Genomic DNA, 13,762 nt, shown 5'->3' on the forward strand with positions numbered 1-13,762 from the left:
GTGCATGTATTTGTAGTACAACTTGTTATCCACAATGACTTTGCTTTTAGGTGCTTTATGGAAAGAATTAACCTGACCATGGACTTCAAAGAAGTTGAGACCCACAGTTGTATAAGGCGTGTTATTGAAAGAAAATTCACCCATCATCTCAAAAAGGTAGAACAGATCATAACGTTTAACTGCTGAATTTATGCAGGAAAGTAAATTTCAAAGGAAGTTGACTGTAGACTACAATGCACAGCCTTGAAACAGTAGCTCATTCAAAGAACATAGAACAGTCACTTATTTTATGTATGTGTATACAGTATTAGGTTGGTTAGGTTTCTGAGAGCAAGAGTTAAAGGCCTATTTTTTTCCAATGTGGATACGCCTAATTGCATTTCACAGTCTGCCACTGGATGAAAGAGTGAAACGTTGTAGACTGATCTGAAGGTCTTGCAGTTAGCAGTGTTTAGAAGATACATACCTTGGTGTAGAACCAAAGAGACAGAATTAGTATTTAGCATTTAACTCTTTGCTCTCTGTTGCTTTTTGTAATGGTCTGTAATGCACTGAAATAATCATGGCCTCCTGTACTTTCTTAAGACCTTAACAAAAATGCTCTGAACTCTGTAAAGGAGAGTGTAGGTACTGCAGCAACTTGTAACTTTTTCCTGAATAGAGATGCCTTTTTTAGCATGGTATGAAAAAGGTTATGTTTGCACATAAATGTATGTAGACCCACGGTCTGGTAAAGAAGTGTGTAATTTCTTGTGTGTGTGTGTTTTTTTTCTCCCAAGTACCTAATTTCGTGTTGAGAAGATACACAGTCTGTGCTTTTTCATGCTTTTACATAGTTCAATTTCCATGGCAAAACTCATCCAGTATGTCAGTCTCCATATGCAGATGCGAGCATCAGAGCTCTCCCATTCAAACGTTATAATAACAGAAGCCCTTCAGTTACTTCCTCCCTCAGTACGTGGGACAAGATTAACAAATGGCCAAAACAAACCGGTGAATGGATTCCATAACTAGCGATTCCTAGGAGAAGTCTCACTTTCAAGCCACCTTTTAATCAAAGTGTCTGCAGAGGAGCGTAGCACAGTCCATGCTCTAGCAGAAGGGGAGCTTTGGGCGAATTTACAGCTTTCTCATAGCTTGCCGTGCCTCTTTGTTTTCACTTTCTATAAACTTCCTTCCCCTGCAGCCAAATGGATCCGATCTGGAGCATTCAGAAATCTGAGATGGATTGAAAAATATTGAGAGAGATTTAACAAATACGTGTTGGTTCCTTTAATTATTGTTTTCTAAGCATTCACATCATATTTCCATACTTCTCTCCACAACTCTAAGGGCTAAAACATTACTTTAAGAGGCAAATTAAAATGTGAAACCGAGATTTCTTTGTGATCATGGACTGGGCTCGAAAACACAAGAGTTTGAAGAAAAAAGCCCAAGTTCATTGCGAAAGGACAAGTGTCAATCATACAGAAGCTGGGACTCTATAGAACTGTGATTCATTTCCTTATATGCAACTCTGCTACTGTAAATGTAGTCCCAGGTGGGCACTAACTGTAAACAAAGCATTAGGTCTTAATTTGAATAATCTCCAAACAATTGCAAAAAAGACATAATCTCAATAATATCATCTGTGAATTTCTATATATTTCCAGGACACATGCTGTGCTATCGTTGTTAGAGCATCTATAACAATGTGAGGAAATGTTATGCCCATGGCCATGGGAAACCTTACCTGAAGGCAATAGTAAAGTTAAAGCTCTTGTTGGAAGAAGCAGAAGGATTTTTTCATTAAATCATAAAATCTCAAGGAGCCCTTGAGAGGGTGTATTAAAGGTTTAATGAAGTTGCAGAAATGTACTAATGTTCTGATTAGCACATCCATCTCAGAAAGTGATGACGGGCTGTTGGCAAAGTTTTTCTGGAAATTTCTAGGCTTTTGGATAATGTATGTCCTCGTATCTGCAGGATAAGGCGTTATTGGGACAGGCAGGCAAATGCTCAGTGATTCTGTAAGAGGATGTAGAAAGTAGAGTATGGATTGCGGGTATGGAGGATAGGAAGAAAGGACAAAGAAGAAACAAAGATAGCAGAATGAAAGAAAAGGGAAAACCAGGCTGTCAAGACTGGCTCCTTTTCTGTCTGCCCACATAGACTTTTTACGCTTCAGTGATCTTGGGTATAACTAAGTGCTTCATAGACTCTAAATGCAAACACGAAGGACTTCTCTTTTTCTTACTCCCCAGTGTATTTTTTACTTTTATGACTCTTGTTCTTTTCCAGCTGAGTGCTGCATCCAGGGAAGCAGATTTGTGCATTTTAGTGGGTAGTGCTTCAGGAAACTCTCAGATCGTCTGAATAAAAAATAGAAAAGCTTAAATGAAGTGCTGACATGAAGACGTAATAATGCAGGGAACCACGAATATGATCAATATTCGTCTTCGTTCTCAGTATCACTACTACAGGAACAGAAGCACTTTGATGCCTACTCTGCTTTTTGCTTTAAAGGCTAAAAGGAAACCTGCTGAATTGCCAAAGACGTCTGATTTACAGGCCAGCACCTGACAGTAAACAATGGAATTGAGCATGGTTGCAAATAATGTTTTCTTATCTTTAAGCAATAATAGCAGCAATCCTGATACTGGAATTTTGCTCTCTGAAACAGAAAAGATTGTCTGTTATGGTCCTAGAGGTACTAGGTGCCAAAATCCAGTTGCCTGGTAATTAGGAGCGGAAGAGCAGTTGTAATTTTGGAGTTGCTTAGATTACATGCTTGGCAGAATAAATAGCTGGTCGGGATCTTGGGTGAAGATTGCTGGGTCAAAAGAATTTTTCTCTTTTCATAAAAATAAACTCTTTCATTTTTCAGTATGATACTAGAATGTTTAATTTAATATAGAATATCTCTCTGTGGCCTAAGATTTGGATGATGAATACCAGATTTTCAAGGAAGTTTAATAATTATGGGATAGGTTGCAAGTCTGGTGTCAGATTTTATTGACTTGGAAAGATTTTCTTTCATCCCTTCAGCATTATTCTGTTTTATTACCTCAGTTTATTTTTAAAGTTCTATAATGTTATTTTTGAAAGTTCTGTTGCACTGAATTTCCTTATATGACCTAACAATTTGAATAAATTCAGTGGTGAAATACTTCAGATCAAAATTAGGATTCAGTCTATGCTTGAGGTGATTTGCAATTTAAAAACAAAGTTCAGTGTGTAGTTTGTTGCTGGTGTAGAAAATAATTGGCTAGTCAGTCATTGCCAGATAGATGTTTTAGGCCAACATAAACATGCGTTTGCTTCTTTTTTCTAAAGCATAATTCTTGCATTAAGATAGCTTTTTATGCTTGTTAGAGCGAAACTCTGGTGGCTGTAATTTTCAAATAAATATATATATTCTTCTGAGGAACAAGAACGCTTTTTCCAGTAAAATAATTTTCTGTCACTTCTTTCTTTTTCTTTTGTTTCTTGCTTGAATTTCATCACATGTAGTAAAACATTGGCCTTTGAATTAAAAAATATATTTACAGCTGTAGCCACTCTATTTCCTTACTCTCTTACAGAGGGGGTAATAGGAAGAGGAAGATTCAGTAAGTGTACTGTTCTCTGTCCTTCCGAGCAGCTTTGCAAAATGTGTCAACAGTTCAGCAGCGTATGCACTTCTAAGAAAAAAAAACTATGATTCACTGTGAGTGGCAGCATTTAATTCATCTTTCTATTTTGTATGGGTAATGCCTTATAGTAACCATTGACAGTAGCTCTTTGGAGAGTGTAAATTGTGAGAAACTTTGACAGTTCATAGAGTTTCAGGAAATATCCCTTGATTCATGTGCACTGTATGGTATTTCTTACAGTCTTTATGTAGTTGCTGTCATTGTTTTACTTAAAATTGCCATGCCTTTAATTCTAGTTTTTATCATTAGATTGTGACTCCATCCACCATTGCATTTCCCATTTGTAAACCTTTTCAGTTTACAGGCGTGAATGTTTACTGTTGGAAATTAAGGGCAGAGACTGATAGTGCCTGTTGTGGTGGATGATGGGGAATAATTTAGAGCTGATTTGTAACATGAATTTAAAAACAAAAACAAAAAAACATACACTGCCCTGTTAAATTTAGACTAACTTTCTCTATATCTAGTTACACTGGTGCTTTCAAGCGTAATCTGTTTTGGTCTTCTGTATGGTGTCTTTTGTTCATCGTTTGGCTGCTTGCCAAATCTGCACCATGGGGGAAGACTGGGAGGGAGGTAGAGTGGCAGATGAAGAGGATGCTCGATAGGACATGAGAAACATCTAGTAGATCCAGGTTAAAGTGGTTTGGACTTTGGCCAGTTGGCGAGTCATTAGCAGTTTTGGCTTGTGTATCTGTCTTCATGTCTACAGTATCATAACTTAAAACTTTGCGAAAAAAAGATGGAAGGCAATTCACCTTTTGTCTCTCCACAGTAGTGATTTTCTAGTAGTGTACTTATAGCTACTAGCAAGAGCAACGAGGAGCTAGTTTTTAGAGACTTCAGTAGGAAGTTTGGAAATGTTGAGTGTGTTAAGAGAAGTGCATATACGTGTGATGTGGTCTGAGGGTTGCATAACAGCCATCAAAGGATATATTTTTATTTTATGATTTTATTATATGATACAGTGTGTGTAAGCAGTGTTAGCGGTTTCTGCTTAGCAAGCTACAGTCTTTAACGTCCCAGATAATTGCTTTGGAAAGCTTCCTTTAGCAGCCCGCGCTGTCCCTGAACTCTGTCTAGTTTCGGTTACTTCAGGTTTGTGAAGGCTCCCTGACAGAATGGAGTTTTACAGATTCTTGCTGACCCAAGGATCTTAAAGGAAATTTAGAGTCCCCAAATGTGGGAACAGAACCTGCAAAAGTCTGTAAACTTGGCCACAGAGAGAAAATGACCACATCCATTAAAACATGAGATAATACATCTCCCACTCACTGAAAAAACAAAAATGCAAAACCAGACTATGTAAAAGCATTATCTAGGATGTCTAAAAACAGCACTCTATGTGTTTCTCTTTCCATCTATTTTAAGAATATTTAACATAAATTGATGTTATTTAACTCCACATGTCTCCACTGAGGGAATGTCATTCTAAGTGCACAGAACATGCACACTGACTTGAAAGAATAAACATCTCCTCTTTGAAAAGTGAAGGCAGGGAGCCTTTGCTTTTCAGAGAAAGGAGGGAGCACCCTTTCCCTTGTTATTTTTTACTTTTTGCCTAGATCAAGCATGGGTCATAATCAAACAAGCAAAAAGAATTTTTTATGGGTTTGGTTGGGGGAAAAGGATGAGCTAAAGCCCTGAAGACATCTCCTTAGGTTCTGAAACCTCCTGTTACTTTGTGTCACAAATACTCCTAATATTGAGGATTTTGCACTGGATGGAAGCCACCTGGAAAACAGCTAATGCTACATCTTGATTGGGCACGGGATGAGCTGGTCTTCCTTGGGAACTGTGTGGGAACGAATCTCCATGATGAAATCCAGGAGGCTGAGGTTGGATGAGAAATATAGTCAAAACAACACCCTGTTTTTAGTAAGTACCACAGTTCCTACTTTTCCAGTTTCCGTTGCACCTGGCAAGGGCACAGAGGCTATTTTTGAGCTGTCTAGACAATTCTTTTAAAAAGAATCCCTTCTTTTTCTGGCTATTGGTCATCAGGAAAAATGAAGCGAACAAGTTTATTTGTGAATTTGTTCACATGCTGAGTTCACATAAATGTTTTATAAAGCATGTTTATGGAACTGTTAAATCTCACATTTCCTCAAAATCTGTGTATTTATAAAATGACTTGCATGTAGTATAATCAGTCCAGAAGGCCCACTACCAAAGTTTATTTTTTAGCTGACATTTTGTATTCAGGTAAAATTGCCCCCCTTCCAAATTTAGCTTAAAGTAAGTTTACAAATGGACACAAAGACACAATGCCAATATACTGCTGAGTGAATTAAAGGTTGCATTTTCTAATAGGGATAATATGCTGATTGGTTATTTCTCATATGGTTACGTTTGTTTGCTCTGTTGTCTTCCTGGCCTTTTAGGCGAGACGCTTCACATTAGAGGCACCTGTTTCAACAGGGAGCTCGCTCGAAAGGTGTTCAGTGCATGGAGCGTGCCTCTGCACCGGCTCTGAAATGTTGCCAAAAGGATGCGGCAGCTGCTGCGGTTCTCACATTTCCCGTGTTGGCCACTTTCTGCTATTGCCATTGCTCCTCCTGCTGCCACTGAAAATCTTGTTGCTGCTTCTTTCTTTGGAAGATGCTTCTCCTTCCTGTTGACTTTGTTTCTCTATTTTGTCTCTCCAGAAAAGGATTTAGGAGTGCTCTCGATTTGTTGTAAGTATAGATGTGTTTGATCCTTCAGCTACTGTGAAAGGTTGGTTATGACAGGTAATAGCATTTTAGACAATCTGATCTAGTAAAAGAGATACCACTTCTCACAAATGTCACCCTTTTTATAATCTCAGACCATCCCAGCCTTTCATTAAATGGGGTTACTTTGTCAAGCTAACTGGAATCAGAAGTCACTGAAGATCACTGCTTTCTGGGTGCTCAAAAACCTCTTGGAATTGATTTTGTGCTAGCATTGAAAATCTAACTAAAATAACAATAGCCATCCAGTTTTGAGCAGAACGGAGAAGCAGTGGTAGGTGGGGATGGGTGGGCATATGCTAAATAAAACACACTTTCTTTCTTTTCCCCACAGCATTGCCTGTCATACTGACCAGTATCTCTCTCTTCTCCCATACTCTCCCATCTGTCCGGCTGTGTCCAGCTGTTGTTTCTTTTCTTATACTTACTGTATATTCTTACTTTGACACTATGTTTATAGACAGAGCAGACTTTCCTGCGCTGTCCCTGCTGATATCTGTGCCTGGAAGAATTGGTCATGTTTAGACAGGCAGTTTAGCTCAAATGTAATGTCAGGCTAATGTGACTCTGAACTCGCCTGCTTCATGGCTTTGTAAGATTACTGTGTTGTGCATAGAAACTCATGTCCATCTCCATCCACTTGTGAAAAAATTTATTCCTTGGGGCAGAGGCTGTTCGTATTATTTATTATTGTTATTTTTATGAATTTGTACACTCCACTTAGAATGACCATGACAGTAATGCAAATAGTAACTATAACTTTAATAATGATTGAAACATGGGAAAGCAGTAGATGCCAACAGCAACTGAGACTCCAGAGGGGAACAGGGAATGGCAGGCAGAACATATTATTCCTTAAACATTCACAGATGTATTTTTGTATAACATGCCATACATAAGCATGTAGGTATGTATGTGTATACATATGTATCCACAGTTTAACAAGGAACTAATTTTGTAATGGTCATGTTAACCGTGAGTTAAGCCAATGCCAATTTAGAGTGACTCAATTGCAGACAAGCAACTAAAATAGCAGTATTGCTTTTTTTTTAAAAAAAAGATGTTATTTCTGGAAATACGTTTGTTGCTCATTTCTCACAAGAAGCTATTTCACTAATGTTTATCTGTGTGTGTGTGTATGTTGGCAAGATAGAGCAATATACATCTAGCTACTAAGTTTTCATTGAATTTCATTTACAGTGTATTCCTTTTGAGGTTTATTGTTAAGAAAAGACAAAAATTATTGTGTGTCAAATACAGTTTCACAGTGAGTTTAGGACCTCATGGTTAGGAACAGCATTTGATGAAGTCATTTCCTCTGTGAACTGTGTGAGACTTCTTATCAGGATGAAGCCCTGAGTGTGTTATATTTCTGTGTGTATATACGAGTAGGAGTACCTCATGACATCACAGCTTGATATTCATTATTCGACAGCGTAATGATGGTACTTTTTCACCTTTCTTTCTCCTTTCATGTTTAACAAGCCCAAATGATACTTGAATATCTCAAGGCTGCTTGTCAGTCATTAACTTCTAGTTTCCCATGTTGCCCACCTGGATATTTTCTGCATTGCTCAAATTCTGCACTCAGGTAAGCTGGTGAAAGTGGTAATTACTGAGTGACATTTTTCTTATCAATGTTAGGAGTAACATTTTTATTATCAATGTTAGCAATTAGGGGCAATCAACAAAGAGGGGTAGACACTACGCATGCAGCTGTTTCAGTGATACAACGGCTTGCTCTGTAGGACTGTGCTTATGTTTTATTTGGGGAACAATCTGAGCTTTGATTGTGACTCCACTGTAAGCATTTTGCGTGACTAAAGTTAAATATATTCTTAAATCCTCACAGGCCTGGAAAATGACTGTTTTGGATTTGCAGAATGTAAATAAGAACTTACTCCATTTTCAGTCAAATTATGCTAGTTTTATGTTTTATTTGACTGATGGCAGATTTTGGCCTGTTATTTCTTAGCAATTCTTTCAAGGCATTTGTTTGTGCCTTATAGGGTGACAAGTTCCTGCTCTATTTAGAAGGCATTTCCCCAAACTTTTAAAGAGACATTGTTAGCAGGACAGCATTTGGTTTAAATAACTTCAGCCACCTAAGCAGGTAATTTAATTACTTATGCTTCCTTTTTAGAAAGGTAGGAATCTCTACAGGATGGTAGCTTAGACTATAGTCCTCTGACTGTTCGAGACCAGGTTAGATGAGATGAATCCTATCATCATTTTTCTCAAATATAAAATACTAAAAGCAAAGACAGTATACTATTTGCACTGCTAGTTTACTTCTTGCGCGTCTCCTGTTTTAGGCAAGGAAAATCACTACACAACTGTCCTTTATGCACGGTTAATTTCATTTATAGGTTTTTCACACTCTTGTGTTTGGATTTCAGATACATCAGAGAGAGTTTACTTTGTGACCGAAAAATTCTTTTAATTGTGTTTCAAAACATTTTTAGAAATGCTTCTTCTGATACCTAAGTTCTGTAAAAGATGGTGAAGGATTTTTTTCCCTTTTTTGGTTATAGTTTCCTTTTAGTGGAATACATTGTGGGCCAAACATATTTCAGAAATGTCTGTAAGGAAGCCCACCCCTATCTCTTCCTCTCCCAACCTGCTGTCCAGATTCAGGTTCTTTAACTCAGTTGTGCCCAATCTTCTGTCTTTTCCAAGGCTCTTGCAGAGTCTTCTCTTGTATGACCAGTAGTGTTTCTGTCGCAGTAATAAAATGAAGGCATTTCTCCATGGATAGATGTCCACTGGAGGACACCAGCAGTTTAGTTGTGGAATGGGGACATGCCCAGCTACAGGATGGGATGCTCAGGCAGTCTGGGTCATAAACTGGTACTGGGTCATAAAACACCCAGTACTTGTGCGCACCAATGTGCTTACCTGGCCATATGGGCACTTGATGAGAAGGGGGCCTGGGACTTGGTCATGTAACAGCTATGCTTCCCATCACATTATTGGGAAGGGAACTGTGAAGCCATAAGAAAAAAGAGTGGCAAAAAAAATGGCTAGTAACCCAAACGAGCGGCTTGGCAGGTCAGATCCAAGCTGTTGTAGCTAGAGTTTCCCTGCTCTCTGCGCAGTTACAAAGAGGGGCAGATCTATCTAGATCAATCTATCTATCTAGATGTCATGGTTTAACTGAAGCTATAGTCTTCTTTCTTCCAACAGTACAAAATTAATTTTTTCTGGGGAAATTCTCTGTTGATTAAGGCAGATATTTTGGAAACTGAAATTATAGATGCATTCTGAGCATAGTTTGGCAATGTAATCATTGTTTTTAAGAGAAAGATTTGACTTACTTCAATACTCAATTATTATACTTGAATTCAATAAATATTGAAGATCTTGCAGTCATATCATGGTTACCATCATAACAGTTTTGACTTTACTATTCAAATGTGAATATACTGAACTTTGTTAAAGTACTTTTTTTTTGTTTTATACTGGAAGTTCCTGATACAAACTTCTAAATTCTAATGGTACTTAGCAACTGGGTGTCTGTCAGATTTCATATACATTCTATTATGCTTATAACTACAAAATTACTGCCTCTGAGTTGAAATTATATTCTTACTATAGTCATTTTCAATGTAACTTTCAACATTTCAAGCTGGTGAGGGATATTTTTTATGATCTGCCTCTGAAGGAGATGGAGGAACAGCTCTTTGTGCAATTGCAATGCATCACCTTTAAGGAGCAGCAGCTCTTCATAAAAATGCAGAGAATGAAAATCCAAAAAACAAAAGAAAAATTTTCCTTCTATCTCAAGAAATTGACTTTCTTTGCTTTTTTGGTACAATAGCAGGTGGTCATGCAGGAAAATCTCTTCTGATTTAGACTTTGTTAAATTTCCATTCTTTATCCTGAGGCTGTTAACTCCTCTTTAATGCTGTAAAGCTTAGTGTTTAGAGTTTTTAAAAAATATCAGAAAAAATAACCTAAAGGCTTGTGCTACAGCATATGACCCCTAAGACTTTCTTTCAAGAAGAGAAACTTGCTATATCCTAACACATATCCAGAAGTAGCCCATCTACTAGAGTCAGACGGTTGACTTTTTTTTTCTCGCCTTCTATCAGGCCATATGTGCTCAAGCTTCCTGTCTAAGGAAATGAGTATCAACTTCTTTCTCTCTCCTGTAGTCCCTGCTTTTTAACTTCCAAGTAAGCCGAGTTGCTAGTAATTGACCCCAGGCTGACTCCAAGAGCGGGATGAGTAGGGATAAGAGATGCATTTGTTTTGTAATTATAGCAGAATGAAGAACAAAATGTTGTCCAGTATCTGCTTTTTCTAAATAACAGGTTAATTTTATATTTTAACAGGCAAACTGACGTTATGTCTCACAAAGTAAAAGTCTGAAGTTATGAAAAACATCAGAGAGAGGTATTTTAAGAGCTGTCTCTGTAACTAAATTAGATGGCTCCTTTTCCTCTTTTTATAATTTCTGTTTTTAAAAAGTCACCTTGTTTATATGTGAATACAACTTGGCCTGAACACATGTTCCTTTACAGTAAGTTTTAATACAATATTGTAATATTTGATGAAGCAGAGCTACGCATACTATCATTGCTCTGAAACAAAACATGAGTTCAGATTAAATGAGTGATGTCAATGGTGAAGTAAGCTTACCGCAGCCAATAATTCTGGACCAGCAAAAATTGGTGATACAATTCAGTGTACCATGGAACATCAAGCTGTTGACAACAGAGGAAGTGTCACGGGACTATTAAGAAGCCTTTCATTCAACGTCTGGCCCTGTCAGCTGGCTATCATATTTAAGATGCTATATTTTATCAGGTTGTGTAATATGAACAGTTTTGTTGTTAAAGTGCCTGTAACACCAGCTGTGAGTCCTTTTTAGAATGCAACTGGAGCTGATGTCTAGAGCTTTCTAGACATCAGCTAGGGGTATAAACCACTCCAGGAATTGTCATGCAAGGCAGCTTAAGTAACACTCAGATGCTCATGTATGCAATATCCCACTCTTCAGATGGAGCCATAATCATCAGCAGGACATGCTGAATACTAACAAAGACCCTTCCCTCTTTGTATGGCTGTAGTAAGGACAACACATCTGTTCGTAATCCTTGTTTTTAGGGAAATTATGATAAACTTCCTCTGTGTATGTAGTACGCAGAGTTTGCAATTTATAGCTATGTATTCTGTGAACATACAGTGCATGTAAACTGTTCCCAAACTGTAGAAGAAAAGAGTCTTGAATATGCGTGCAAGTAGTCAGTGAGCATCACTCTTTTGATAGTCACTCCTCCCAAACATGTGCAGGATGAAAGCCAAAGAGAAATGAAGAGAGAAAATGAATACGAAGGCAGAAGAGATCCAGGTGATACAAGCCCATGTATTATTATGTTGTAGAAAGGTATATGTTTTCAGAGTGTGCTGGAGCAGTTTAGTATCTGCATACAGCTGTATGACCTATACTTCATGACTCTCATAGAAAAAATACCTTAATGCATAATGGGAATGCTTCCATTTCTCTTTTAACATAAATCAATGAAGTGGCTTAAATCATTCGAACAATGAAGCACGCATGTAAAGTCATGGATAGCTCAACTGTGATTAGCCAGCCATAGAGTTGTAATGAATGTCTGGGGGCAGTAACTTCTTAACCTGATCCGTCTATATCTGAGAAAGTGTGCTTGTGTATGGCTTCAAAACAACATGTGTCTTCTTTTCATGTTTAGGATGAAGATCCTTGGCAAGATTCATAACTGATGTTAACCGGTGAATTGACACATTGGAATTACTTGCTTTGCTTTATAATAAAGCACACTGTATGTTAATGAGGTCCTAATCTGTCACACCTTTTTGGAGATATAAATCTTTCACAGTTTCAATTTGGGAACCTTAGTGCAAGCTGTAGCAGCTTTGTTTTTAGCTCTGGATTTCTTTGTTTCAGTTCCAAGTCTGACATTCAAAATGGGATGTAGTGGCCTTGTACTGCTGACTACTGTGCATTTCTTCACACAGTGTAGAAGATCTGCAGATGCAGCCTGAGTGCTTGTCATGCAGGTAGAATGACTCTGGATAAATTACGGGTCACCATCGAAATAAGGGCTGTGGTGAAAGGGACTGTGTCAGTAGAAGTGTGAATGGAAGACCGGATGCAGGGAAATGAAGCTGCTTAGCATGTCTGCTCGGGCACGAGGTGCAAAAGAGAGAGACCAGGAGAAGAAATAGCATGTGGGAATAGTCCAACAATCTGTTAAGGGCGGCAAAAAAACTTCAGCTGGGTTGGGAATTCTGATAGAAGGATGAAGCCCCCAATATTCACTTTCAGACATTGCTGTTAATGAGCAGAACTGTGAACAAATAATGACTCCTTCAATCGTATCAACCTAACCATGGCAAATGGCTGTTTTCAACTTGGTGAACAGATGAATTTCAACACGCGCAGTTAAACTGGTGGTTGTGTGTCACTGGTCAGAAGAGTCAAATGACCTTGTTTATGCTATATAACCGGGCCAGTTTGCAGCTGTTTCCAGTAAACACTCGCATAAGCAAATTTTAAAACTGGTTCCAGGGAATGCTTGTGGGTATTACTTTGCAATTAATTTTTTATGAATACACATACCAACCTCTCATCCCCCCGCCATGCTCATGGCTAATATAGCCAGAACAAGTGCATTGTCCATTTTCTGTGTTCATTTTTGCCCTGTCGGAGACAAAAGTTGCTTGGTAGAAAGGAATAAAGGTCATACTTAGGGCATTTGAGAAAAGGTGAAATGGTGGGTAGCTTGGAGCCTTCTGGAAGAACCCCAAATCATTTTTTGTAGAACGATTAATCCTCCACTTTATAACACGCTTCACAGTAAAATTGAGATGATAAAACTAATATGGTAGGAAAAGGTAAACATTTACAAATCTGAAATTGATTTAAAAGAGTATGTTTGTACATATTCTTGAATACAATCTGTGCAATATTACATTGCTTTTTTGCTTGACAGCAAATAAAAATAACCATCCCATTAGCTATGGCAAGAGAACAGATTTGTTTGAGTTCAGTGTTTCCGGTTTTAGAGACCATTAGGCATTAAAATATTTAAGTGTCAAATTCTGGTTAGAAGTGGAATGGAGCTGCTAGACATAAGAAGAGCTAAGAATGTGGGAGAGATCTCTCTTACTATACAAATGTCCAACCCTGGGTAGTGTCCTTGAACATGTGAGAGCTTCCCAGGGATCTTTTATTATCAGTAATACCGGCATGCTATGCAGAGAGGAGGAATATGGTTTCACCTTCTTGTGAGATTTTCGTCAGTAGTGTGTGATTTAGCCTGTTGTTTCTGACGGAGTTTTCTCGAGGACTGTCTTTATGCCAACGGTTTCCTCAATTGTTTTCCT

The 13,762-nt window shown here is 38.1% G+C and overlaps 1 protein-coding gene across 4 annotated transcripts in view; it reads left to right on the forward strand.

Moving 5' to 3' along the window:
* Positions 1-13,762, forward strand: part of ARHGAP6 (Rho GTPase activating protein 6) — a 344,640-nt gene that overhangs the window by 215,260 nt on the left and 115,618 nt on the right. The window contains exon 2 of one of the 4 annotated variants that reach the window (XM_064500420.1): positions 51-156. The exons of 2 other annotated variants lie outside the window; for them this stretch is intronic. In XM_064500420.1, coding sequence (XP_064356490.1) covers positions 58-156 — 99 coding nt within the window. In that variant the 5' untranslated portion in view covers positions 51-57. Of the gene's footprint in view, positions 1-50; positions 157-6,334; positions 6,353-13,762 lie in introns of those variants that run through there. One more of the 4 variants, XM_026117164.2, reaches the window with a different exon arrangement.

This window comes from Dromaius novaehollandiae, chromosome 1, assembly GCF_036370855.1.
Source record: "Dromaius novaehollandiae isolate bDroNov1 chromosome 1, bDroNov1.hap1, whole genome shotgun sequence".
NCBI lineage: Eukaryota > Metazoa > Chordata > Aves > Casuariiformes > Dromaiidae > Dromaius > Dromaius novaehollandiae.